The sequence below is a fragment of the Onychostoma macrolepis genome, chromosome 06 (genome assembly GCF_012432095.1).
Source record: "Onychostoma macrolepis isolate SWU-2019 chromosome 06, ASM1243209v1, whole genome shotgun sequence".
Taxonomy (NCBI): domain Eukaryota; kingdom Metazoa; phylum Chordata; class Actinopteri; order Cypriniformes; family Cyprinidae; genus Onychostoma; species Onychostoma macrolepis.
The window spans coordinates 17,775,758-17,803,692 of NC_081160.1; the positions used below are offsets into that span (position 1 = coordinate 17,775,758).

Consider the following 27,935-nt stretch of genomic DNA (forward strand, 5'->3'; position numbering starts at 1 on the left):
CTTGAAAGCTCCTGTCCCCGTTCTTTGTATTTTCATGAAAAAGATCAAACAAATTACACATAATTTCTTATTTTGTGTTTCACAGAAGTAGGAAAGCCATTTAGGCTTTCAAGTTAACAAATACCAAAGAAACAATTGCAATCAAAACCTAAATGTTACAAAAATTTTATTATTGCAGTCACACTAGAAGCAGAAATTTCCAGTAACCATAATGGTAAAGTGCTGAAGTACTACATCAAGATATGGTCAGTTAAAAGATAATTTCAGAATTATGTGAATAAAATTAAATTTCAGTTCATAAATTCTTTCTCCAAGCAAACAACCCGACTACTGTATATCAGTCTGTTGTCTTCAGCCTAATATACAGTGGGGAAAAAAATTATTTGATCCCCTGCTGATTTTGTACGTTTGCCCACTGACAAAGAAATGATCAGTCTATAGTTTTAATGGTAGGTTTATTTGAACAGTGAAAGACAGAATAACAACAAAAAAATCCAGAAAAACGCATTTCAAAAAAAGTTATCGTTGTAAAACATCAATTTCAATATATTTTGTTTTGACTGATATTATAATTAAAAAATTAAAATTTAGATAAGAATTATTACTGAGTTATTATCGAAAGAGCAAAGTTATTTAGTGTAGGTTAAATGATACACTGCATAAAGTTTAATTAGCAGAAAACTTTGACACAATGTAAAATTTATAACAACAGCAATATTAACAATAATAATAACACCAATGATAAATAAATAAACAATTTTTTTTGTCTATAGCACCTTTCATAAAAAACATCACAGTAAGCACCAAGTACTTAAAAATACCTAAATTAACATAACAGATTAAAGATGAAGCTAATTTTATAATGATAATAAAAGAGGATAAATTTAGTAGGCCTATACATAAAATACTTAACAATAAATGGAAATTAAAACCAAGTAATAATAAAGGACAACATAATACATATATTTCATAAAAATGCTTGTTAAAAGATTAAAAGGATAACGTTAAGTTATTCAGTATGAAGTACACTACATGCAGACTGATGCCACTCACTGCCATTATAAACACATCAAACTCACTGAACGTAGATCTGAAAACGCCACCACTTGGTGAATAATGTGAAATATTGTCTGTTTGTCCAAGGGGACACCCATTGTTTCCCACCCCTAAACCCACCCTCCACCCTCCATCGCTCTATGTCCCAATGTTTTCGTCGTCACATCCCTCGGTCCATGAGGAATGTCGGTTCTGTATGATTTAAAAATAGCCCCATCTCATCTTCTGCCTGACACGCTGCTCCAGCGAGGCTCATAGTTGTGCGAGCAGCAGGAATGTGAAGATGGCTACAGATCTGGGAGAGCTACTGGTCCCGTACATGCCCACCATTAGAGTACCGAGGACAGGAGACAGGGTTTTCAAGAGCGAATGCGCTTTTTCCTACGACTCTCCTGTGAGTATTATGTCAAATACTTCATGCATGAACGCTAAACAACAACTGGCGTCTCCCGGACACGTGAAAATCTGCGTATAGCGCGTAAGAGAGATGGGGGATCCTCGGCCACCATTCTCCAGCTCAACTTATGTGACAGCTTTCAGAAGTAAATAAATAAATAACACACGGGTGTTTGCATCTTACAGTGGGACCAGGTTTCCCTACTTCAAATGGCGCTATACGAGCTACAGATGTATAATGGTAGCATAAATAACACTGCAAGTCTGAACGCTGGTCTGTATCACAGAGCATTTCTGTCCTCTGTTTTAAAGGCGTGTCAAAGCAATAATAATATTTCCCCGTTCTTATGCATTCGACATCCTCCCATCAACTTGTTGAGATCAGACTGTATTGCTTGACACTAATAGACGAACGAGTGTTGTGTAGCTTGATAAATGTGAAAACTGTGATTTCCTAAATGTACACTTATAAGCAGTAAGCAGCCATGACCTATAAAAAGAATCCAGGTCAATGTTGGTTGTTATACATATTCAAGTGTACAAGCTCTGACCACAAATAATATATAATAACCATATATATTTGGAGAGCGGTGATGGGAACCGTTATAGAAATGTGGGTGAAGTGCACAACTAGCTCCCAGCTGTAAAAGTTTTAAAAGTGACTCAGCTGTTTGGAGTTCATCATGTCAGACTAAAAGACAAGTTATTTTTACACACTATCTGTTCAAGCTCGTGTGTCACCAGAAGCTAGTGACAGGTTTTTCAGTCTGGTGGGCCCTCAACACCCTAACCAACACACACACACACCGGCCCTGTAACTCAGTGTTTTGATTCAGATTAAGCTTACTTGTTTGTTCTTTATTGCTAAAAGATTTGAAAAGAGTTTTTCTTATTGTTTTATATGAATTTTTCAATTTAAAAGGAACAAAACACCACTGAAAACAACTTTGATAACTTGCATAAACAAGCATTATGCCATTGCCATTATATAAAACCAAAAGCGCCACCAAAAGTGGCTGTACCAAGTGATGATATCAGGTGGTTTACGTCAATATATATCATGATACCACATGTCCAAAAAGTCATGTTATTGCAGCAAGAAAAAAGAGCATCATTACTGTAGTAATTTAAGTTATAGCCTAAAAGTAAAAGGTACTATTTTGAGAATTATGCAATTTGATGTTTATTTATAATTCTACTTTTATGTCTAATAATAAAGAGCAGATACTCTGCATTAAAATGAAAAGCTGTAGATTGTAAAAAGGATTCAGGTGTTTTCGATTGAGTTAAGCTGTTAAAGTGTTTTCTCTTTTCATGTATGTGTTTGTTGGTGTTTATGACTTCAGCAGTCTAATCTCTAATAGTAGTTTTGTTCACATTTGTTTTGGAAATGTAGCTTATTAGAAATATGAAATTGTACATTATGTACAGTTGGTTTTAATTATTTATATTTAACATTAAGTATAAAATTACTTGGCTACATTTGACTTAGATTAAATCATGTTTCATTATTTTTAGGAATCGGAAGGAGGTCTGTATGTGTGTATGAACTCATTCCTGGGTTTCGGAAGAGAACATGTGGAGAGACATTACCGTAAAACTGGACAGAGTGTGTACATGCACTTAAAACGACATGTGAAAGAGGTAAGAAGAGGACAAAACTTTTTTCAAGCTTTTTTGTATAACATATCTTTATTAAGTTTTTAAAAAAAAAAAACACACCATCCTTCCCCACAACTTACCCCAGACAGGTTAAATAAAAAAAAGATAAATAAACAAATAAATCAATCAATTAAAAAAATAAAATAAAGGATAAAATAAAATATCATACACTTCTTACATTCCATAACTTCACACATCTAAAGCATCTTCAATATCTCCATTTTTAACAAAGTCTAAAAACACCTCCCAAATATAAAAAAAATCAAAGGGTTTCTTTCTTATTACATATGTAAGTTTTTCAAGAGCCAAACATGTTATTATGTTTTTCAGCCATAGTCCAATGGAAGGGCAATTGGTAATTGGCACTTTTTCCAACACAGGGCAATGGAACATTTTCCAAGCTTTTTTTATTGTTGGATTCTTTGTAAACTTGACAGAAAAAGTAAATATATGTTTCATTCCACACTCTAAAGAAACCTGAACATATTGAATGCGTTATGGAAACTTACTGAACTGTATCCAACAACACAAAGAAAGCAAAAGAGACAAAGTAATATTTAATGTTCATTGGTGTAATGTAGTGCAGCACTTGTTGAAGATGGATTCCTGTCAGTAAATGTTAATTTGCAATTGACACTTTTGACTTAATCTTTTGTGTACAAAGAGATTTAGTGCATCCAGTAACATAAAAGTATTACCACAAACATAAGGTGCCAGTAAATAATATCATTAATGAGTAAACCTTTCCAGAACAGATGAGGCCAGTATCTTATTAGGTCAAGTTAGAATTTGCAGATTGCACTGCACTGATTTTAAGAGGAAATCTGTGGAACAGATTTAAAAATAAGTTGTGCTAAATAAGGCCAACAATACTAAACATGTATTGCAAAGCATTTTCAAATTAGCAATAATAATTATTAAACATGCAAGGGGTGGAGGATGTGTGGATCGTGAACGACAGATATTCTGATTCTGCAAAAATCTGTGGATCTTTCTTTGGACTTTTGTCAGCAGATTCAATGCGGATGTGCTTATTAGGCTACTGGGACTGTGTATGTAGCAGCTAATAATCATTATTTTGATTATTGATTAGTCTGACAGTTATACTGTTGATTAATTTGATGAAAAAAGATTAATTATTAAAAAATATATATGAATAAATTTTAAACCATTATTTCAAATTTCACATCAACATTATCCTCCAAACAATGTGAAATTTGAAGGCAATGAAAACAAATATAGTGAGTGTACCTATGTGCAATTAAACTTTGTATGCATTAAAATTAAACCGATTACTTACTATTTGAAAGTAGAAGTTAAAATCGCTAAATTGAAAATGATAAAGAAAAACCAAAGCAAAGACTAAACCTGGTATGAGGTAAGAGGAACACATGTTCACTCATCTAAACATATTACGTTTATATTCCATTACAATAGTTACTGCTCTCATAAAAAATACAATTACTTGTGTTACATGTAGAATTTAATTTTAGAATTTGTTTTCTTATCATAGGTGCAAAAAACAAATTTAATCGCCAATCAAATTAGTCAATTATTATCATTATCGATTTTATAAATGAGTTGTTGCAGTCAGAGTGTATGTAGCTTGTTGAGGTCACATCCTTTTGATTTGTCCTCTTTTAGTCTTACTTTATTTTCTTATAGCTTCCAAAAATGTGGAAACATTAAATTTAGCAGACATTGATGACTGTTGGATTTAGAAAGCAGCTAAGAGTATTGAGATGATTACTTAAGGGTTCCTGAGAGAGATATTTTTCACTCTTCATTGTGAGTTCCGTTTCTTGCAGATGGCTTTTGCCTGCCTCCTCTTCAAGTTTTAGAGGTCTGCTATACTCATATACCTAAATTTACACAATTCATGAAGACTGCATAGCAGGAGGTCTGTTTGGATTTAGAAAATTTATGTCCATGTTCAGAACTGTTTTTTTTTTGAAAGCATCTTTGAATGTTATGGTTTAATCATTTGATGTGGCAGTTCTTCAGCACAAATTTAGAAAGAAACAGGCTGTTCAGTGGGTGGTTTTGACATTTTGGCTTATAAATGATGAGCCCAGCATGGGTCTACTGCGCTATCCCTCTTGGGAAATGTCAGCAAGAAAAAGCAGAATAAAAGAACATCTGGATATTTACAATAATTACAGAAAATGTGTTTTCTGAGCTTTTTCACAAACTGAGCGACATGTCAGAATTATTTTCTGTGATAACTAGACAGCATGGTAGATTAACAAAAAACAGCATGGTACACAGAAGAAAACTGAACTGTGCTGCATGATTTAAAACAGCAATTTATATTGTTTTTCAGTGTATGTACTAACTTCAATATAATAGATTTGAAATCTTCAGATTTTAAGGTATTGTATCGTTTTTGAATGTTACCATGACAGTCTTTCCTTATAGCAGTTCTATTGAATCCCAGCCTGCTCCTATACACTGGCCTAATGATGACTGATTTGTTGGTCATTTAGAATAGGAACCTAACTGTGTAATGGTTTCTTGTTCTTTCCAAGTGAATGTGGATGTGCTGGTTAAATGCTCCTATTTTCATGTCTGGATCTGTCCAGAAACAGCCGGCCCTGTTGCTGTAGCTTTTGTGTTTGCTGTTTATACTTGGGATTACATGAGAAGCCTGTCAGCATTACCCATTCAGTCGTTACTCTACAATCTCTTTACTCTACAATCAATTGATTTTACCATTATGTGCTTTGTACAGAATAATCATTCACAACTGTCAAGTTTTCATATGCACATAAATTGGATTTTATCCAGACTTGCAACATGATTCAGTAATATTTGTTGTTCAGTATAGACACACATGGCATTATTACCCATGTTGTTTCCTTTTATGATTTTCTTTTATTAAATTTTCAAAACACCAGAACTAAAATACACCACAACAAACATGCAAACAAGGAACAGATTCTGTCAGCACTGCTTATAAATATGGAAAATATCCACATCACATATTAATACCATATGTGACCCTGGACCACAAAACCAGTCATAAGTCAGCAATAGCCAACAATACACTGTATGGGGCAAAATTATTGATTTTTCTTTTATGCCAAAAATCATTAGGATCTTAAGTAAAGATCATGTTCCATGAAGATATTTTGTAAATTTCCTACTGTAAATATATCAAAACTTAATTTTTGATTAGTAATATGCATTGCTAAGAACTTCATTTGGGCAACTTTAAAGGCGATTTTCTCAGTATTTAGATTTTTTTGCACCCTCAGATCCCAGGTTTTCAAACCATACATCAATGGAAAGCTTATTTATTCAGCTTTCAGATGATGTATAGATATAAATAAATTACCCTTTTTTATGGTTTTGTGGTCCAAGGTCACATATAAAAATATTTGAGTACAAAGCACTTTACAGTTTTATGACCCATGTTGTTTCCTGATGTTAATTACAGAAAGCCACAGGTGCTGCAGGGGGTGCCATACCAAGAAGAAGGAACGGAAAAGTATTTTTAGGTAAGTCTGTTTTAAAGTAAAAAAATAAATAAATCCTAGACTAAAACTTCCACCTCAAACCCTTTTTAATAAACCATGTATTTTTATGTTTAGCAGTCTCAGACATTACTGGCTGGGGCTAAATTTAGCTAATTTATTTGTATATGCAGTTAGTAACCGTTCTAAATCTAAAGTGCCACATGCTTGCCCTGGCCTAATCTTCTGCTATGGAGGGTTGGTTTACAGTGGCCGACTATGCCTGTCAGCTGCTGTGCCCTATCAACCCCCCAGGCTGACACACTTCTGCCATTGGAGGTGTGACGTAGCAGGTGGGGGACAGACGGCCGTTTATTCTCAGGCATCCAATCAATATAAACGCCTCCTTCTCTGGTTGAAGGCGATACGTCAGAAAGGATGCCAGTCATTTTGTAAACCCACAATGCTTTCCCAAATATGTCATTTAGACAACTCTGTTCTATTAAGGATAATGTGTCTGCTTGGAGCACAAACATATGCGATCATGTTTTCTTTAGTCTGTCAGTTTTCGTAGCCATGTTATCATGCAGAAAAAAACTTTAAATGTGACAAACTCTATCAAACTTGCAGTTTTTATGACATATTTTTTTTGATTGAGAGACTAAAATTTGCATTGCAGGACTATTTAAGTGTAAAAAAGCCATTTTAAAAGGTTGTTAAAAACCTGAAAAAGGCAAAATACAACTTGCTGCCCCTAAAATATACACTTTTTATTAGACATTGATATACATTCTAGTGTCAGATTTGAATGTTTGTGGTTAGATCAAGGGAGCTCAAGAAAATGTTTCATCAGAACATACTAAAAGATAGACATAAATAGAAATCTATGTTTGATTGTGTACATTTTGTGCAATTTCATCATGTGTTTATTTATTAATTTTTGGGGACATTTTAAGCACTTGTTTTGAGTGCAATCATCCCATCAGCTCTCGATGAAAAATATCTCTCTCTGCTTCCTTTCCTGAAGATTTAGAGCTTAACCGTGATTTTAACGGAGATGATTATGAGTATGAAGATGAAGCCAAGCTTGTCATATTTCCAGACCACTTTGAGATCCCTTTACCAAATATTGAGGAGTTGCCCGCACTGGTTAGTGAGTGTGTGTGCTCATGTGCCCTGTGTGCCCTGCATGCCAAAGGCCTGATCTGCCTTTCAGTTTCAGTGCTTGCTTGTCACGTCATTACATGTTATTCTGTCTGCAGATGACCTTATTCTTTATAAACTCACTGTTCATGCTTCTCATTGTGTGAAGTGATGTCATGTGGTGTAGCAGTATAACGAGTTTTAGTTTTGTACTCCTATTTAATTTTCATTTGTTTTAAAGAAGTTTTTTTTTAAATTAGATCCAAATTCTTATAATTATTTTTGCTTTAAAGCACAATTATTAGTCATTGCTGCCTGAATACACAGCATGTCTAATGTTTTTTAGTGATACAGGTTTTTTAGGGGTCAAAGATACCAAGAGAGCAAGTTGGCTGATGGCTTTTAAAATACTGATACATTTTAACATAATTTCTTAATGATGGCAAAAGCTTATTTTACACAAAATTTACTACAAATATTTGCAATAAATAATATGTATTTTTCACAGTACTGTTTGTGAATTTCTCAAAATATACACTACCGTTGAAAAGTTTGGACAGATTTTTTCAATTGAAAGAAAATTATTATTTTCAGCAAGAATGCATTCAGCTGATAAAACAGTAAACAGTAAAGACTTTTACATTGTTTATAAATTAAAAATCAAATAAATGCTGTTCTTTTAAAATTTTTGTTGATAAAGAATCACGATTTCTCCACATTTTTAAGCAGCACAACATTGATAATAATAAAAAAAGTTTCTTGAGCAGAAAATCAGCATATTAGTATAATCATGTGACAGTAAAGACTATAAAAATGAAAATTCAGCTTTGCCATTCAGAAATAAATTATATTTCAATATGTTTTTAAAGAAAAAATGGTTATTTTAAATTGCAACAATATTTCACAATATTACTGTTTTTACTCTTGTTTTGGTTACAAAAATGCAGCCTTGGTGAGCATAAGAAACTTCTATCAAAAACACTGAAATATCTTACCTACCCCATACTTTTTAACAGTAGTGTGCAAACAGATATCTCAAATATTTGAGTAATTACCTGTCGATATATTGTTCTTTTAGTACACATGATGCAAAAAGATTCATTTTTTACAGTTTATGTTGTACTTCAGTTATTAATACAACACATATAGTAGCACACAACCAAACACACATTTTTGTATTTGTCAACTGCATGGTGTGCTTACTTACTGCTGCTGCACTTATATTTATTACCTAGAAAATAGTTGCATTATCTAACCTATATTCCCAGGATTTTCAAGGCTTTTAAATCTAATTAATAATCTGCACTACTTTCCAGCTTGCTGGGTTTTCATATGGAAGCCCGTTTCCGCCACTGAATAAAAAATAAAACAAGGTAATTGCAACTTTTTATCTCACAATTCTGACTTTTTTTCTCGCAATTGCGAGATATAAACTTGCAATTCTGACTTTTTTTCTCGCAATTCTGACGTTTTTTCTCGCAATTGTGAGTTTATATCTCACAACTCTGATTTTCTCGCACCATAGGAAACCACTCTCTGTGTAAGGCTTTGCAGTGCTTTGTTCAATTTGCACTATAACTATCGCGTTATTTTAACAACAGCTGTCAAGTAAAGAGTGTATTATTGTAACATGAGAGTGGATATATGAATGCACGCAGGTGGATTTCCTTCACTCTCGCATAAAACGCACTTTCATCTCTATGTTCTTGCTCTAGAATTATTTTATCTCCTGTATTTAATGTTGTATTTAGCAGCTATCAGGTCAAAAACGTATTATTGTAACACCATTATTGCTAGCTCATCGGCAGCTTTATTTCCAGAAATCCTTTTATGTTCTGGTACAGCAGAATCCGACTGTCCTTCAAGAACATAATACTTCATTCAGGAACTAAGTGACTTACGAGTAGATGTTGTTACTGATGATGCCAAACCAGAACATCACTAGGCCTACTCTGTACGTCACGCTTTATTTCATCTAGCCATAATAATCCTATAATACTATAATAGTAGCCTAACTCATTTTATAGGCCTACTGCAAAGTTTAGCATCAACACAAATACACACGGTTCAGCTATAAATCTGAATTGTTTTTTTTGTTTTTTAAATAACAGTGTTTTTGAGCAGGGTTGGAACTAAACTCTGCAGAGCTGTGGTCCTCAAGGAACTGAATTTTGCATCCCTGAATTAGATGGCATTTATCTGGAATATAGGCTATAGGCTTCCTGTGTTTGTACATTTTCATAAACGTTTTCCTGAATATGCTTCTTAGATTTTACACTACCTAGTTTACAGCCAGAACTGCAACCAGAACGAGACCAACTTATAGATACATACAACATTATTACATTATTATTGTGTATGTATATGTATATATATATATATATATATATATATATATATATATATATATGAAGAGTTCAGATGCAAAAGCCTCTAAGTGCTATCTGAAATTTTCTTCTAAAATGAGCATTTTTCTCAGGTGGCCTGCAGGTTCTTTTCATTGTCATTATAGTGAAATAACTGAACATAAACATAGAAGCCTGAGAAAAATGCTCATTTTAGAAGAAAATTTCAGATGGCACTTAGAGGCTTTTGCATCTGAACCCTTCATATATAATTGACTAAATAATTTAAAAAAAAATATTTAAAATAATAACTAATACTAACTAATAAATAATGAATCCTTAATTTATTTAAAATTTTCATCGGGATGTCTTGCTTGGTCGATATCTTACAACATTAAATACAGGAGATAAGATAATTCTAGAGCAAGAACATAGAGATGAAAGTGCGTTTTATGTGAGAATGAAGGAAATCCACCTGCGTGCATTCATATATCCACTCTCATGTTACAATACTCTCTTACTTGACAGCTGTTATTAAAATAATAAAATAAGCTGCCTCAAACTCAGAAATATAAAGAAATGAAGAATGTTGTGTCTGAAAGCTGTGCGCGCCGTCCCCCCTCCCGCACCCTGCCCGGCGGTAATGGTACTGTCCAACCGTGAGCGCAAAACACAGAAATGGAGAATAATGAGTCATTTTTATGTTTTATGCAACATTCATCTAGTTCATTTTGATAGTGCAAATTGAACAAAGCACTGCAAAGCCTTACACAGAGAGTGGTTTCCTATGGTGCGAGAAAGTCAGAGTTGTGAGATATAAACTCCCAATTGCGAGCAAAAAAGTCAGAATTACGAGATATAAACTCGAAATTGCGAGAAAAAAACTCAGAATTGCGAGATAAAAAGTCAGAATTGTGAGATAAAAAGTCGCAATTGCGAGAAAAAAAGTCAGAAATGCAAGATATAAACTTGCAATTGCGAGAAAAAAAGTCAGAATTGCGAGATAAAAAGTCATAATTAACTTGTTTTATTTTTTATTCAGTGGCGGAAACGGGCTTCCATAATATCACACTAAGCAATATAACAGCTGTAATATAATGTTCACATGTCCCTTTAACTTTCAGGTGACAATAGCCTGTGACGCCATCCTCAATGCTCTATCTCCATACAAAAAGCAGGAATCTGATTCATGGGAAGAGGAGATCCAAGTATCTAGACATGCCAGAAGTCTCAGACAGCAGGAGAACGAGGTTCGAATTCCTCCCAGGTTGGTCACATGGCAGCCCAGAGTCATATGGGCTAGCATTCTAGAGACTGCTAATGCTTGCTTCAGGTCACCCTTGAATCTGATATGTCTGCTTTCTCTGCCAAGTGGAATAATATCAAAACAAGCTATTGATGTTTGATGAAGGGCTTGAATATGTTTAGGATAACTTATTAATACACTCAGTAGAATGTCTTGACATCTATGAATTTGGAACCAGGATTCTAATTGAAATTACAACCCGAATTCCAGAAATGTTGGGACGTTTTTAAATTTGAATAAAATGAAAACTAAAAGAATTTCAAATCACATGAGCCAATATTTTATTCACAATAGAACATAGATAACATAGCAAATGTTTAAACTGAGAAATTTTACAATTTTATGCACAAAATGAGCTCATTTCAAATTTGATGCCTGCTACAGGTCTCAAAATAGTTGGGACGGGGGCATGTTTACCATGGTGTAGCATCTCCTCTTCTTTTCAAAACAGTTTGAAGATGTCTGGGCATCAAAGTTATGAGTTTCTGGAGTTTTGGTGTTGGAATTTGGTCCCATTCTTGCCTGATATAGGTTTCCAGCTGCTGAAGAGTTCGTGGTCGTCTTTGATGTATTTTTCGTTTAATGATGCGCCAAATGTTCTCTATAGGTGAAAGATCTGGACTGCAGGCAGGCCAATTCAGCACCCGTACTCTACTATGAAGCCATGCTGTTGTAATAGCTGCAGTATGTGGTTTTGCATTGTCCTGCTGAAATACACAAGGCCTTCCCTGAAATCATCTGGAGGGGAGCATATGTTGCTCTAAAACCTTTATATACCTTTCAGCATTCATAGCGCCTTCCAAAACATGCAAGTTGCCCATACCATATACACTTATGCACCTCCATACCGTCAGAGATGCTGGCTTTTGAACTGAACACTGATAACACGAAGTTCTCCCGCCCGGAGGACACGGCGTCTGTGATTTCCAACAAGAATGTCAAATTTGGACTCGTCTGACCATAGAACACTTTTACACTTTGAAACAGTCCATTTTAAATGAGCCTTGGCCCACAGGACACGACGGTGCTTCAGGACCATGTTCACATATGGCTTCATTTTTGCATGATAGAGCTTTAGTTGGCATCTGCAGATTGTGTTTACCGACAGTGGTTTCTGGAAGTATTCCTGGACCCATTTAGTAATGTCAATGACAGAATCATGCTGATGAGTGATGCAGTGTCGTCTGAGGGCCCTAAGACCACGGGCATCCAACAAAGGTCTTCGGCCTTGTCCCTTACACACAGAGATTTCTCCAGTTTCTCTGAATCTTTTGATGATGTTATGCACTGTAGATGATGAGATTTGCAAAGCCTTTGCAATTTGACGTTGAGGAACGTTGTTTTTAAAGTATTCCACAATCTTTTTACGCACTCTTTCTCAGATTGGAGAGCCTCTGCCCATCTTTACTTCTGAGAGACTCTGCCTTTCTAAGACATCCCTTTTATATCTAATCATGTTACAGACCTGGTGTCAGTTAACTTAATTAGTTGCTAGATGTTCTCCCAGCTGAATCTTTTCAAAATTTCTTGCTTTTTCAGCCCTTTGTTGCCCCCTTACCAAGTTTTTTGAGACCTGTAGCAGGCATCAAATTTGAAATGAGCTCATTTAGTGGATAAAAGTGTAAAATTCTCAGTTTAAACATTTGTTATGTTCTCTATGTTCTATTGTGAATGAAATCTATATTCGAGCAATCAAATTAGATCCAAGCAATCAAATTAGATCCGAGCAGATAAACTAGAATCCCTTTGGGATTGGTATTGTGTAATCTTTATGTCTTGTAATTGAACTTGTAAAGGGAGCTTTAACAGTTTAGACAGTAAAAATAGATGCAACACTTTTTTTACCTTATTTATTCAAAAATTATCTTTATCTTACAAACTTTAAAAGAGAAGATTTTCATTTTCCTTTGCTAAGGTTGTTGCTAGATTTAAGAACAGGCACAATAGGAATCAGTGTTTTTGTATTATTGATATACTACTATTGTATTTTGAATAAGCTTTTATATTTTCTGTTTTCCTTTTAATTTCAATTTTAGTGTTTTTATTTTATTGTTTTTTTTGTTTTTTGTTTTCCTATTTTAGCTTTTAATGAATTTTTTATGATAGTTTTAGTAATTTTAGTGCTTCAACTTAATCTTATTTATTTCTAATTTTTATTTTTGTAGGTTTTTTTTAATCCAACATTTATATTTTATTATATTTCTGCTTCACTTTTAATTACAGAAAACCATTAGTTTAATTAACAATAACAACACTGAAGGTTTTGAACACTTTTCTTTAGCCATGTGGCAGATAATCTCAAAATGTCCAAATATGGGCCAACTGATTAGTCTAGCTGATGTATTGATATGTTGGAAATGGTCTCTGTCTTGGTCTACATGATAAGATTACAGCGTACAGTCAGTGTATTATAGAGTAACATAGCCTCCTCACTTTGAAGACACCTGCATTACCTGAACTGAAATATGAGGAGTTCCTTTCCTGCCTGTTGTGTCTTCAATATGGTTTATGCCCTATTAGCGGCTGGAAGTGCGCCAAGTGTGAAATGAGAGAGAACCTGTGGCTAAACCTGACGGATGGCTCTGTCCTCTGTGGGAAGTGGTTCTTTGATGGGAGTGGAGGGAACGGACATGCCCTTGAGCACTACAAAGAAACCAACTTCCCCCTGGCAGTTAAACTCGACACAATCACCCCAGATGGAGCAGGTAAGTGTCTCTCAATGACAGGTTTTCATGTGTCACAGACTTTCAGGGAATATGTTGGCACACATGTATAACACACACAGAAAATGTCAAGCTCAAGCATAATTTAGACAAAAAACAGATTATAGAAGGTTTAACGGATGTTTCAGTTCCTGTCTCTCTTTTGCAGATATTTATTCTTTTGATGAAGAAGAAGCAGTGCTTGATCCTCACATATCAGAACATTTGTTACACTTTGGAATAGATATGCTGCAAATGCAAAGGGTATGTTTTTCTGCCCCCAACCCCATTTTATTTATACATTTCTCCACATATTACAAAGTTTTCCAGATTTTCAAAATAAAAGTATATCTTCTTAATACTTTACTATGCAGATTATACAATATAATAATAATAATAATAATAATAATAATACATTTCTTACTAAATATCTTTGTTACAGATAGTGCTGTCAAACGATTAATCTATTTAATCATGAATATATTTCAGAAAAATAGGTTATTTTTATATATTAAATATTTTTATTTATAATATAAATATAGACATGTAAATACATGTAAATATTTTCAAAATATATACTGTATGTGTGTGTATTTATATATACATAATAAATATACACAGTACACATACATATAGTATGTAAAAAAAACTTTTATTTTGGATGCGGTTAATCGCGGTTAATCGTTTTACAGCACTAGTTACAGATAATATTTTGAATATATTTATAATTTTTTTGGTAACACTTTAGTACAGCGACCAATTCTCACTATTAACTAGTTGCTTATTAACATGCCTACTATTAACATATTGGCTGTTTATTAGTACTTATAAAACACATATTCTGCATGACCATATTCTACATCCCTAATCCTACCCAATACCTAAATTTAACAACTACCTAACTACAAACTATTAATGAGCAAGCAAATTAGGAGTTTATTGAGGCAAAAGTCATAGTTAATGGCGAGAATTGGACCTTAAAATAAAGTGTGACCTTTTTTAAATGTATTTTTTTACGGTATAAATGGGTCTAGCTTCCTAAGTAGATGGGGGTCCGTCCATCAAAAAGTTTGAAAATCCCTGTTTTAAACAACTAGTTAAATATTTAAGCAAAAACAAGCAACACTGCCTCCTTCCAATCTCCTCAAATGTCTATGTCCATCCCTCACAGACAGAGAATGGCCATCATACAGACAACCACGTCCAGCCGCGTGTGAGTGACTGGGAAGTGATTCAGGAGGCGGGTCTAAAACTAAAGCCTGTCTATGGCTCAGGATATACGGGCATCAAAAACCTGGGCAACAGCTGTTACCTGAGCACCACTATGCAAGTGCTTTTCAGTATTCCAGAGTTCCAGAGAGCGTAAGTACCTTAAAGCCCTTAATGGTCCAATACATTCTACATACTTGTCCACATTCTCCTACCATGTCTTTGAGTCTGTGCACAAAGTAAAAAGCTGGGCTTGAATGCTGTCACACTGTAGAAGTGACATTTCTGGCCGTCCAAGATGAGTTTGTTTCTTCATCGCAACAGATTTGGAGAAATTTAGCATTACATTTTTTGTTCACCAACAGATCCTCTGCAGTGAATGGGTGCCGTCAGAGTCTAAATGGCTGATAAAAACATTGCAATAATCCACAAGTAATCCACATGACTATAGTCCATCAATTAACATCTTGTAAAGTGAAAGTCTGCATGTTTGTAATAAACATGAATTTTAACTTCAAACCGTTGCTTTCAGCTAAAATTTGAGTCCTCTATAATATTAGAAATGATAAAATTACTTTCAATAATATTACTTTTTCCAGTGAAAAAGTCATCTTGTATAAATCAGGTGAGAAATATGCACAGATAAAGTACCATTTACAAGCAAAAGCAGTCCAAAACAATTCTAAACAAATATTTCAGTGGATTTTGATGTGAGAGGTCAACAGAGGATGGACTTTGACTGAAGGAAGAGCTATTATGGATTATGGACTCATATTTTGGCCAAAAGTGACGGTTTAAAGATAAAACGTCTTAATGTTAGATTTGTTTTTTAAAAACATGCAACATTTCACTTAACAAGATGTAAATTGAACGACTGGAGTTGTTTTTATCAGCTGGTTGGACTCTCATTCTGATGGCACCCATTCACTGCAGAGGATAAATTGGTGAGCAAATGATGTAATGCTAAATTTCTCCAAACCTGTTCCAACACAGAAACAAACTATTCAACATCTTGGATGGCCTGAGAGTGAGTACATTTTTAAATTTACATTTTAAATTTTGGGAGAACTATTCCTTTAAAACTGTCCTTCTACCAGTTTGATTGCTTTTTTTTTTTTTGTATGTTAATGATTTTATTTCAGTGCCAGATTTAAAGCATCTAGCCAGGGTCTTTACTCACTGAAGTCAATATGCAGGTCTGAGAGTTTGAAATGATTGCTTTTATTTCCAATATTTATTCTGCAGGTATGTTGGGAACCTTCAGAGAATATTTGACTACTCACCCCTTGATCCAACTCAGGATTTCAACACACAAATGTAGGTGTTTTTGTCATGGAATGATAATATTATATTACATTTATCTTCTTTTTATTTCTGAAATTCAAGTTACATCTAATTCTTGTTTAATATATTTGCAATGCAGTATTATACCGGTTGCATGAGTTTGACAGGTACACTGATTGATAATTAATTGAAAGTTTAATATGGGAGCACTTTGACATCTTTCCTAAATTGTGTCTTTTTTAAGGGCGAAACTCGGTCATGGACTTCTCTCAGGCCAGTACTCAAAACCTCCAATGAAATCAGAACTTATTGAACAGGTGATGAAAGAAGAATACAAGGTATTTGACTTGGTCTGTCTTGTTGATATTTGGCTCGATTAGGTCCACATAACGCTGTTTACATTTACAAGATGCTTGTCAGACCCATACCCATGGTGCCTAGTTACTTTTTTGAGACTTATTTGAGACAACCTTCAGGTACATTCATATTGACAATTTTTTGCAATAACCGGAGGTCATTCATTGGCAAATGAAAAAAGATCATACAACAAAGTTGAGTAGAGTTTAATTTTATGCAAATGAGCAGGAACACAATGTGGTAACTACCCATGGGATTGCAGACATGAATGTACCTTTGGTGTACTTGTTTGGCTTGTCTGATTGTTTGTTTGAGAGGAGCCACAATATCAGATATCAACTGATCTATTGTATTCTAAAAGTTATCTAATATTCTTAAGCTAAATTAATGTTTTAGTTGTCCTGCATAGTTTTTGTGTGTGTGTATTATAATAAATGACTAAAATATAGTCATTTGGAGGTCCACTGAATTTCTACAGAATTGTTAACATGCTTCCAAAATAATATATCATAAATCGTTTCTTGTTCAAAGAATGCATGGGCTTAATTTTATGCATTATTTATGAGACAATTTCCAAAAGTTCAGGTTTGTGGCCTTTTAAGAGTGTTTAAGAATGTCAACTGCAATCCAACTTTCTTAATAGGTTTTCTTTTTTCTGATGGCATTTTAAAATGCATTTGGTGACCTTGAGCCTAGATGTATCATGTTGTTTTCTTCTGTAGCAGCTGCAAAGAGGGATTTCACCTAAGATGTTCAAAGCGCTGGTCAGTAAAGGACACCCAGAGTTCTCCTCAAACCGGCAACAAGATGCTCACGAATTCTTGCTGCACTTAATTAACCAGGTGGAGGTACGAATGTGTTTCTCTATCATGTGCTTCTTTTTTTGGAAAACACAATATTTCCTTTCATGTCTGAAAGAAATTGTTCACACAAAAATGAAAATCCTAAATTACTTTCATTTTACGGAAAACAATCAGCTTGGCATTAGACATTTTTCTAGATGACTCCTTTTGTGCATCCGGGTTTGATACAGGGTGAGTTTTTATTTTTAGGTAAACTATCCCATTTGCAATGTTCTTTTATTAAAAAATGATTTCAGAGAATCAAGGGTTTCTAGGGTTTGGCTGGAATTTCCCCAGACGTGTTTGTAGACTTTGAGTCTTGTCAGCAGGCTCTGGTTTCAGGAGACACGTTCGACTGCACTCTCTACTCTCTGCGGCAGACACACACTTCAAGTGACTTTCTCAACAGAGTTAAAATTAGATACCCCTATCGGTTACACAGGGCAGATAATGCTTCCTGTTACCCTCCCCACTTGGTCCATATCCAGAATGAAAGCCGTTTCCCTCCCTGACACTTTTCCGTGACTTAAAAACAAACAACAGTATGAGCCGCACTGTTGGACATTTACATTGAGATACACTATGTCAACAAGAAATAGAATTCACAGCCTATTTCACTTTTCTTCTACAATGTGGCATACTTTTGAATAGACTGGATTGTGGAAAATGGCTTCTATTTGACAGGTGGCTGGAGAGAGGGTTTGGAAAATGTAAGTGCTTGTTGAAGGAAAATCAATTCAGAGGGTTAGCAGGTTATTAAGGAGCATTCACACTGATAGTAATTAGCTTTTTGTATTAGAATTAGAGTTTCCTGTGACATGAGGAACATTGATCATTGGTGATGTGACGAAGTTGAGCAGAATTCAACTTTATGTAAATAATATTCAAAAGTTTTTAAAAGAAGTCTCTATATATTTTGAATTTTATATATTTGAAATGCATATCTTCCATTATAATTGTCTTTACTGTAACTTTTGATCCATTTAATGCATCCCTGCTGAATAGCATTAGTTTCTTAAAAAATCTAACTGACACCAAATGTTTGAATGATAGAGTAAGTAGTGATGTGATGTAGAAGCTACCATTGGGAGTGCAGGCAATGATTGCCCACCTAATATAGTTAGATGCAGAGGTCGAGTAGGAACGCCTACTAGTGACCAAGAGTACAGAGACTCAGTGGACATTTTTTATATTTAAACTAACATGCACAGATGAATCGTTCACAATACAACAAATCATTCTCAATAGATATAACAATAGAGATCTGTTCACAATATAGATAGAAGCATTCTCAATAGAGACTGAACTATGAAAATAAAAAGGGTCAATTTATATTTCATGTGAAGCTTTAAAACTTGATATATTTATATAGTTGTATGATTTTGAAGTGATGAACTGATCAAGACCTAATCTTTGCTGACATTTGCTTATTCCTGACAGTGCACATAAACCAAGCGGGGTCAGCCTCATAAAACCAAGACAGAGCTATACTCTCTTGAAATGTTTAGTACTACTCAGAAATGTTGACTGGTTTATTTGTAGCTGCCCTCAGCTGTGCCTTGTGTGAAATAGCATAAGGCCTGTGAACAGTGAGGGGACCTTGCAGTGCGTTTCTACATCCTCAGCAGGTTTGTTCTCTGCTCAGTGGTCTCAAGTATTTCAGACTTGATAGAGGAGGGCTGGTGTATTTCTGTATGGCCTCAGAATAGCGGAACTGTTGTAGGATGACCTCGTTGATCTTAATTATGGACTAATTCTGAAGATGCCTAAATTTAAATAGAAAGTTGATATGTTTAGCATTTGTTTTGTAGAACTATGAATTATGTGACTGGTGATGATTTTGGTTGTTAGGATAGTCCACCTAAAAATGTAAATTCTGTCATTATTTTCTCACCCGTATGGCCTTCAAAACCTGTATGACTTTTATTGTTCTATGGAACATTAAATATATATCGAAGGATGTTGGTAACCAAACAGTTTCAGTTCCCAATGACTTCCATTATATAAACAAAAAATACAATGGGGAGTCAGTGGGAATCAAAAGTGTTTTGTTACCAGCATTCTTCAAAATATCTTTTTTAGTGCTCTCCTGAATGCATGCAGGTTTGGAACGACACAAAGGTTAATAAAAAATGACATAATATTCATATTTGGGTGAACTATCCCTTTAATGCATTCAGTGCTGTCTGTCTTTGAAGGTTCTTAGTGCTGCAACAAAACTTTTTATAGGATTTTGCCGGAAAAAATAGGTAGGAAAGTTAAGGAGAAAAATGGGAATGAGTCAGATTCAAACCTGTTTTTCCATGAGCAAAACAGATCTTATGATGTACAGTGCTACCCACTGTGCCATGGCTCCAACAGAAGAGAACTTTCTGTAGGTGATATTGTGTTTTGCCATTTCCAGAGGAACAGTTCAGGCTCAGAGAACCCCAGCGATGTGTTCCGCTTCTTAGTTGAGGAGCGAGTGCAGTGCTGTCAGACACAGAAGGTGCGCTACACACAGCGAGTGGACTACCTTATGCAGCTTCCTGTACCCTTGGAGGCTGCCAGCAACAGAGGTAATAACTTCGAGAACTGAGTTAAACATTGTTCCTGCAGTACAAAATGTAAAAATGTGTTGTTATTGCACTTAAAGTGCTATTTCTACCTGATCTGACTCTAAAAATTGATGAAAAGTTAATGTAGTCAGGTGATATTTTAGGTCTTTTCAATGGATCTAATGTGCAGGTAGATCTAATGATGTTTTAATTGCATATGGTTTTGTCGTTTGTACAGAGGAGTTAATAGCATATGAGAGTAAGCGGAAAGAAGCCGAGGAGAACATGCGGCCCCCTCCAGAGCCGGTGAGAGCCCGAATCCCCTTCACTGCCTGTCTGCAAGCCTTCACTGAGCCTGAGAATGTTCCAGACTTCTGGAGCTCTGCATTGCAAGCCAAGTCGGCCGGAGTGAAGTAAGCAAGGTTCTGGTTTGAGACCTTCAAAGGACTTGAAACACATTCTCCAAAATTGAGAAGAATATCTTGGGGTTTTCATCTACAAATAAAACTTTTATGCTGTTTAATATCTGCTTTTAATTAGAATATATCATTACTTTTTACTGTATTTTTGTCATTTTTATGATATTTTTGTTAATACATATATTAACACACACTGCTGTTCAAAATGTTAAGGACAATTCTTATGCTCATCAAGGCTATATTTATTTGATCAAAAATACAGAAAAATGTTCATACTTTATTTTAAGGTCTAATTCTCACTATTAACAAATCATTAACTATGAGTTTTGCCTCAATAAACCACTAATTTTCTGCTTATTAGTAGTTATAGGTAGTGGTCAAGTTTAGGTATTGGGTAAGATTAGCGATGTAGAATATGGTCATGCTAATAAACAGACAATATGTTAATAATAGGCATGCTAATAAGCAACTAGTTAATAATAAGAATTGGTCCCAATACTAAAGTGTTACCAAAAAAAAAAAAAAAATTATAATATTATAATATTGTGAAATATTAATGCAATTTAAAAAACAATAAAAGATTTTCTATACTGTAATATACTTTAAAATATTATTTATTCCTGTGATGCAAAGCTGAATTTTCATCATTCATTACTCCAGTCTTCAGTGTATATATAAACCCATGTAAATCCCAATATATGTATAAACGCAGGCTCTAAAAGATTATATTTTTCTCTCTCCTCAGGACTTCTCGCTTCGCATCTTTCCCAGAGTACATGGTCATGCAAATAAAGAAGTTCACATTTGGGGTTGATTGGGTGCCCAAAAAGTTAGGTGTGTAATTTTAAGTGCTTTTAGTTTGACGTTGTATATTTGATTTCACATTGTCGTAGATAAAATAACACATTGCTGACAAAAGCATGCAAATCATGCACAAATCATTTTTACTCCATCTTAATGAAAGGATTTTTGATTCTCTTTACCTCCAGCTCCTATCAAAGCAGATTTATTGATACACTATATTGCCAAAAGTATTGGGTCACCCCCTTCTAATGAACAGGTTTGACTACTTTAGTAATTTCCATGAGTACAAATCTTAATTTTTAAGCATATAATGATATTCTAGGGAATTGTGTGCTTCTAATTTTAAAGCAACAGTTTGGACAGGACCCTTTTCTATTCTAACATTAAGATTTGTACTCATGGAAATGACTAAAGTAGTCAAACCTGTTCATTAGAAGGGGGTGACCCAGTACTTTTGGCAATATAGTGTTTGTTATGTTCTTGTTTGTCATCTGTGTTTGCCTATCACATGCTCTCTTGTGCAACTCAGACCATCACATGTTATGCATGTTGAGCAATGCATCACGATTGCTTGCCTCAAAAGACTATCATGTTTGCAAGGTGTTAAGTTTGCTCAGCAGAGCTTTTCCCTTGTCCAGCAGAGGGTACTCTAGCACTGTGTATTTACATGAGACATTTTTGGAATCAGAGACTGGTTCTGTGGTCAGCAAAATGTTGGCAAGGGTTTTGAAAGGAATAATGCCCAGAATCTGTTCTTCTGAGAGTCTCTTCTGAATGCATCAATGTACAGTACATTTCTTTTTGTAATATATAAAATTGCCTTCAAAATCTTTTATTTTTTATGTGCTACAGATGTTTCTGTAGATGTACCTGATTTCCTGGACTTGAATCGCCTCCGGGCCACAGGGCTACAGTCTGGAGAAGAGGAGCTGCCTGACCTTACACCTCCCATTGTCATTCCTGAAGACACCAGAGGTGAGAACCTTAAACTACTATTCAAAAATTTGTTTTATTTTATTTTATTTATTTTTTTGATAGAAATTAATTTATTCAGGAAGGATTAATTAAATGGATCAGTGGATTCAAATAAATTCTTTCTATTCATCAATCTTCAGAATCCTGAAAAAGTGTATCATGGTCTCTATAGAAATAAGCAGCACAACTATTTTTGACATATAATACCAAAAATATAGTCAGTGTTGTATGTTTTTCCCTTTGTTTAAAATGGTTGAAGTATTATATAGTGAAATATAATGAAAACAGCCTGCTTGAAATTGTAAATTGCATATTTAGTATTACGCTTTGCTTTGTACTGACTAAGTCTTATTTTGTATTCAGACAATACAACAAACAACTCTTTGGAATGTAAGTACCGCTTTGATTGTAAATGTGCAAAATTACAAAATACATTTACAACTGTATGCATGCACAACAAAATTACTTATTCGATGAACAGTATTAAAATAGTCAGTTATTTTTTCTTGTAGATTTTAAATGATCTGTGTATTTATTGTTAGTTAAGGGCTGCTGATGTTAATTTTAAGCCACTATTCTCTTTACCTGTTCCTCAGCTCCAGAAATAGATGAATCATCCGTGATGCAGCTGGCAGAGATGGGTTTCCCTCTGGAAGCCTGTCGGAAGGCAGTGTACTACACTGGGAATATGGGGGCAGAGATGGCCTTTAACTGGATAATAGCACACATGGAAGAGCCAGGTAGGGCCTCATATCTTGACTGAACTGACACGTTTTGAACAAAGGCATATCCCCTGTGTCCTTCCCTTATTTTATATAAAAGCATTACTTAAAATAGTACTAGTAGTAATGGTTATGTTATAGGTAATATTTAAAAATATATTATGTGAAACTATAAAATGTTCCATATACAAGTAGCAAATTATATACATTTGTTATGGCCTAAAACATGCAGCTAAGATGGTATTAAACGTCTTATTTGTTCTAATGGCTCCTCTGGTCACAGTCTAGTAATCAATGGGAAAACACTCAAGTGTCTGCCATTTTAGCTCCATTGGCTAAAAGGTTGTAGCCATTTTGTTTGAAGTGAAGTGTGAGGGAAAGTCTAATTGAGCAGAAGACACTGTCACCTAATTACATGCTTCCTCGAAAGGAACACTTTCATTGTAGACATTTTAGACATTTAACTCAGCTGAACTTACCGTCATTTGCATATTAGCCACCCAAGTTGACATTCTTTCAAAAACTCAAGCACGGCTTCAAAACAATATTTACTAAGGTGATTCTCAGCTGGTATGCTTTAGGGCTCATGGGAAAACAAAAGGCAAATCAACGCAGTATCAACTGTTTATAACACAAAAGTCCTTAAATTCAAATATCGAATATTAAAAAAATATTAATATTACTATATGAAGCGTATAGTCCCAACAGTATTCAAAATTGGCATTTTTTGGCGCGATTCACATGCTGCAATTCTCTGATTGGTGGAATGTAATTTTTCACCACGATTTCTGCTGTTAAACACAATTATTTCAAGCTTAATTTGAAATAATGCGAACTGATGGCTTCAACAAAAGCGTATACCATCTAACAACCTCGGAGCTCACAGCAGGTCTGTTTTTAAAAGATAATATCATTAAAAATTAATTTCCTTGTGGAGAAATCACTCTATAGGAGAATTTTGTAAATAAATAACCTGCAGCATTGTGTGATGAAACAAGTACTGGACCAAATATTGTATCTTGAATTTCAATGTTTCATGTTCTGGGAAATATTTAGCAAAACACATTGTGGGCAGAAAAAAACATGTATATTCTCACTGTATTTACTCTCACCTGTATTTAATGTAATCTGGGTCATATCCATATCCATGTGAAGCATCTGCCTAATTAGTATAGTTTCTACCAAGATGAGTGTTCTTTCCAGAACAGACCTATGACCTGTGATAATATACATACCGTTTGCTTAAAGCAAACATATATTTTAACTGTCGTTTATGCTGCATTCAAGATAAATAAGCCACAGAAATCTGGAGTGCTTCGTGAGGCTCATTATCTTGGTTTCAGCCACAGGGGAATATTTTATGTTTGGAGCATGTCACTTAGCTAGGCTATAAGATAAATGCATATGACGTAAAGAGTTGCGTATTTTCAATGATGGGGAAAGATTCATGCCAAAGTAATTAATCCAAATGTAATTTAGATCTAAGGTGCTCTATATTATTGGACTCAGAATGTTCTAGTTGAGTAGATTCAAGTTTACACAAGGTTGTATTTCAAGTTTCTTGCTAGTCACCCTTGTTTATCATTGTGCTTCTGGCTAGTAAACACCGTCCTCACACTTGAGCGTCACCTGTGAGCTGGGAATTGTGTTCTCCTCACTTTCCTGCCCCAGTTAAGCAGCCACCTGAGATACATACACACATGCAGAGTCTCAAGCGGTCCATACCCCATTAGCTTCGCATCTCCTAGACTCGTGTGGCTTACGTCTGCTCCACAGCTACAGCTGGGCCTGTTCCTATATAGATGCTACTGACAGTGGTTATTAATATAGTGTGCAATATACAGAAATATTTTAGTCTTACCTTAATTCTTCAGTACTGTGTTGTGTTCTCCTGTGAGATGATATATGGCTAATCTAAGGAAAGCAGAAATCCTAACTTTTTATAGTAAAAAGTACAAATATTTTGATCTGCTCTGCCTTATCTATATAATTTCAGTTTTTCTGTAATTAATAATCAGACAATTCATATTTATTTACTTGTTTATTTATTTATTCATTCACGATTATTTGGTATATGAAATGTTCAAAAGAATAATATTTATTTCTAGATTGATAGTTTTTTTTTTCTCGCAACAATGCAAAACAGTCACTTCACATCAATTTAATGCATGGTTGCCGAATCAAATTTGAAAAATTGCAAATTGAAAAAGGAATTAGTCAAGGCAAAAATGGGATTGTAAAATAGATATTAAAAAAGTAACTTGAGAGATACATTTCTCTTTGATTAGATATTTACACGATACAATCACTTTTAATTTAAAAATGTATTCACAATTTCTTTTAATATATAAATATATATATACATATTATACGCATTATATATTTATATTAGTTTATAGTAATAATACATATTTCAGTACAGTTTCAGGACTGCACATCTGTACGTAACTTCTCAACACTGTTCATCTTTAAATAGCACATTTGCACAGTCAAATTCTGTCTATGTATTTTATTGCTACATTATTGTTTTATTATTAAATTTTGTCTATTCTCTTTGTTATTACTGTATTATTAGTGTTAGATAATTTTTTTCATATTTATGCCTATTATGTATGTCTTCACTATGTCTGTACTTTTAAGCTTCCTTGTGTGTGTAAACACACTTGGCAGTAAAGCTCTTTCTGATTCTGATATTTAATTGAATTAATATTTAATTACATTAATTACCTTTCTGTTTAATTTGTATACTTATTTTATATATAGTAGTTGGGTGAACATACGGGCCATTTTTACAGGACATGTCCTTGCCAGGATTTCTATATTGCCTAAAATATCCAAGTTTTGGCTGTTTGCGCTGTGCAGATTTATCGTTGTATGACATTCGTGAGAGCAGAGCAGACGGCTCCTTATGCTTTCGAATCCCTCTCGCAGTACTTTGGTGTCATAGCATACATGTTTGTAGTTGCTAGCGGTCAAACATGGTGGTGTCATACAGAGTGTATGTGCGTGTGAGACACAGCATTTGATTTTGAACATTAAAGGATTAGTTGCAGACTACAGGGAATGGATTACATGGCTCGTGTTCATTTGAATTTCCGGTTTATCTGTGTAATCTCAATAGAGCAGTGAGTGTGATATTTTCATCCTCTCTGCACATTTGGTGAATAAATCTACACACAAGGCTGAATATGGTGTTCTTCGTGAGGTATTTTGGATGTATAGTACCACATAATGTACTTCCATGTACTATCGCTGTTGTCTTTGTTGTAATATTTTAAATGTAATAACACTATATATGTGTGACAGAAGACTTAACTCTTACGTCTCTTCTGAAACCAACTGTAGATTTTGCCGAGCCTCTGGCAGTTCCCACTTACATGGAATCAGACCTGCTCAGCCCCAGCCTCCCTACAACCAGTGCACTGGACAACCAGCCTCCAGAAGAGAGCATCTCCATCCTCACCTCCATGGGCTTCCCCAGACATCACACAATCCAGGCTCTCAAAGCCACAGTGAGTGTCCTGCCTCATCTGCTTCATGTACAGTGGCCCGAAAAATAATTTGGACACTTAAAATATATGAATGTCGTACACTTGTGATTACTCTTCTAGGACACCTGCATGAACTTCAGTGGATCTGGCTCCATACATCCACTAAAAAATTATCTTGAGACTAGATGCACTAAAAGTTCAAGTGTTATTTGTTTGTAGATGACAACTTTTTTCATACATTTCATACAGTGTCCAGAAGTGTCTGGATACTTTTTAGGGCCACTGTATGTAGGATATTCATGTTTTGAACTGTTACTTCTTGCTGCAAATGGTTTGATTTCATTTTTAGGCAGGAGTATAATTATCATACTGTCATGTTACACAGATGCAAAAACATGTTCTGGCATGTCAGGATTAGTTTTGCCACTTGTTGCTCATCGACCAAGCATGTGAGATTGGAGAAGTCATCTCTTCTGTTGAACTACTTGGCTAACCTTCACATTCTCTTACAATTTTTTTCAACTGCTTACACACAAAATCTATATTTGTCACAAAATTTCTGAAACCTGACACTCAAACACCAGAACCACACACCAAATCCGCAAAACCTTACACTAATTCTCGGCATTTGACTCTCATTTTCAATTTCAGAAAACACTTTTTGCAAAACAACACACAATTCTCTAACAGGAAGTATCTTGATTTCCTTTTTCAAACACAACCATTTAAAATGCCACACTAATTCATCAGTGCTTCACACTAACTCCTCACATGCACAAACACTCATTGCTTTATTTAACACCAACCAATCATGGCTTTAGAATAGGCCTATAAATAGGCCACAGGTCAAGTTATACAGTTTTTCTTGCTTCGTCGCCTTGATGCATTTCTCAGATCAAAAATGAAATTCTCAAAACTACTTTGTTCAACCTCCACATCATCTAGTCACTCTTGCACACCATAAAAGCAGTTTTTCATTATTTTGAACAAGTTGTGATTGCTTTGGTACATTCATGCAACTGATTATGTATATTAGTCTGCGGTTTCCTACATTATCAGTTGCTAATGTCATGTTGCTCAAAATGTATTATATAGTTCTCTGTGCAAGTCAGACCACTAGTAAAAGTGTAACTGTGAATTCGATCCAGTCTCTTTCAATCAATATCACACATACAGTAGTGTAAATTTGTACTTTTGAAATGGATATATGGCATAAATAAGAAGTGCAGC

The 27,935-nt window shown here is 34.7% G+C and overlaps 1 protein-coding gene across 4 annotated transcripts in view; it reads left to right on the forward strand.

The window, feature by feature from the left end:
* Window positions 1-1,206: 1,206 nt before the first annotated feature.
* The window catches only part of usp13 (ubiquitin specific peptidase 13), a 32,836-nt gene continuing 6,107 nt past the window's right edge, over window positions 1,207-27,935 (forward strand). Inside the window, exons 1-18 of one of the 4 annotated variants that reach the window (XM_058778925.1) lie at window positions 1,207-1,450; window positions 2,971-3,096; window positions 6,554-6,614; window positions 7,597-7,718; window positions 11,182-11,324; window positions 13,884-14,068; window positions 14,235-14,329; window positions 15,237-15,427; window positions 16,520-16,591; window positions 16,803-16,896; window positions 17,641-17,763; window positions 20,162-20,315; window positions 20,533-20,707; window positions 21,459-21,547; window positions 22,370-22,492; window positions 22,856-22,882; window positions 23,089-23,232; window positions 26,560-26,726. In XM_058778925.1, coding sequence (XP_058634908.1) covers window positions 1,340-1,450; window positions 2,971-3,096; window positions 6,554-6,614; window positions 7,597-7,718; window positions 11,182-11,324; window positions 13,884-14,068; window positions 14,235-14,329; window positions 15,237-15,427; window positions 16,520-16,591; window positions 16,803-16,896; window positions 17,641-17,763; window positions 20,162-20,315; window positions 20,533-20,707; window positions 21,459-21,547; window positions 22,370-22,492; window positions 22,856-22,882; window positions 23,089-23,232; window positions 26,560-26,726 — 2,202 coding nt within the window. In that variant the 5' untranslated portion in view covers window positions 1,207-1,339. Of the gene's footprint in view, window positions 1,451-2,970; window positions 3,097-6,553; window positions 6,615-7,596; window positions 7,719-11,181; window positions 11,325-13,883; window positions 14,069-14,234; window positions 14,330-15,236; window positions 15,428-16,519; window positions 16,592-16,802; window positions 16,897-17,637; window positions 17,764-20,161; window positions 20,316-20,532; window positions 20,708-21,458; window positions 21,548-22,369; window positions 22,493-22,855; window positions 22,883-23,088; window positions 23,233-26,559; window positions 26,727-27,935 lie in introns of all 4 variants that reach the window. The other 3 variants (XM_058778926.1, XM_058778927.1, XM_058778924.1) reach the window with 3 other exon arrangements.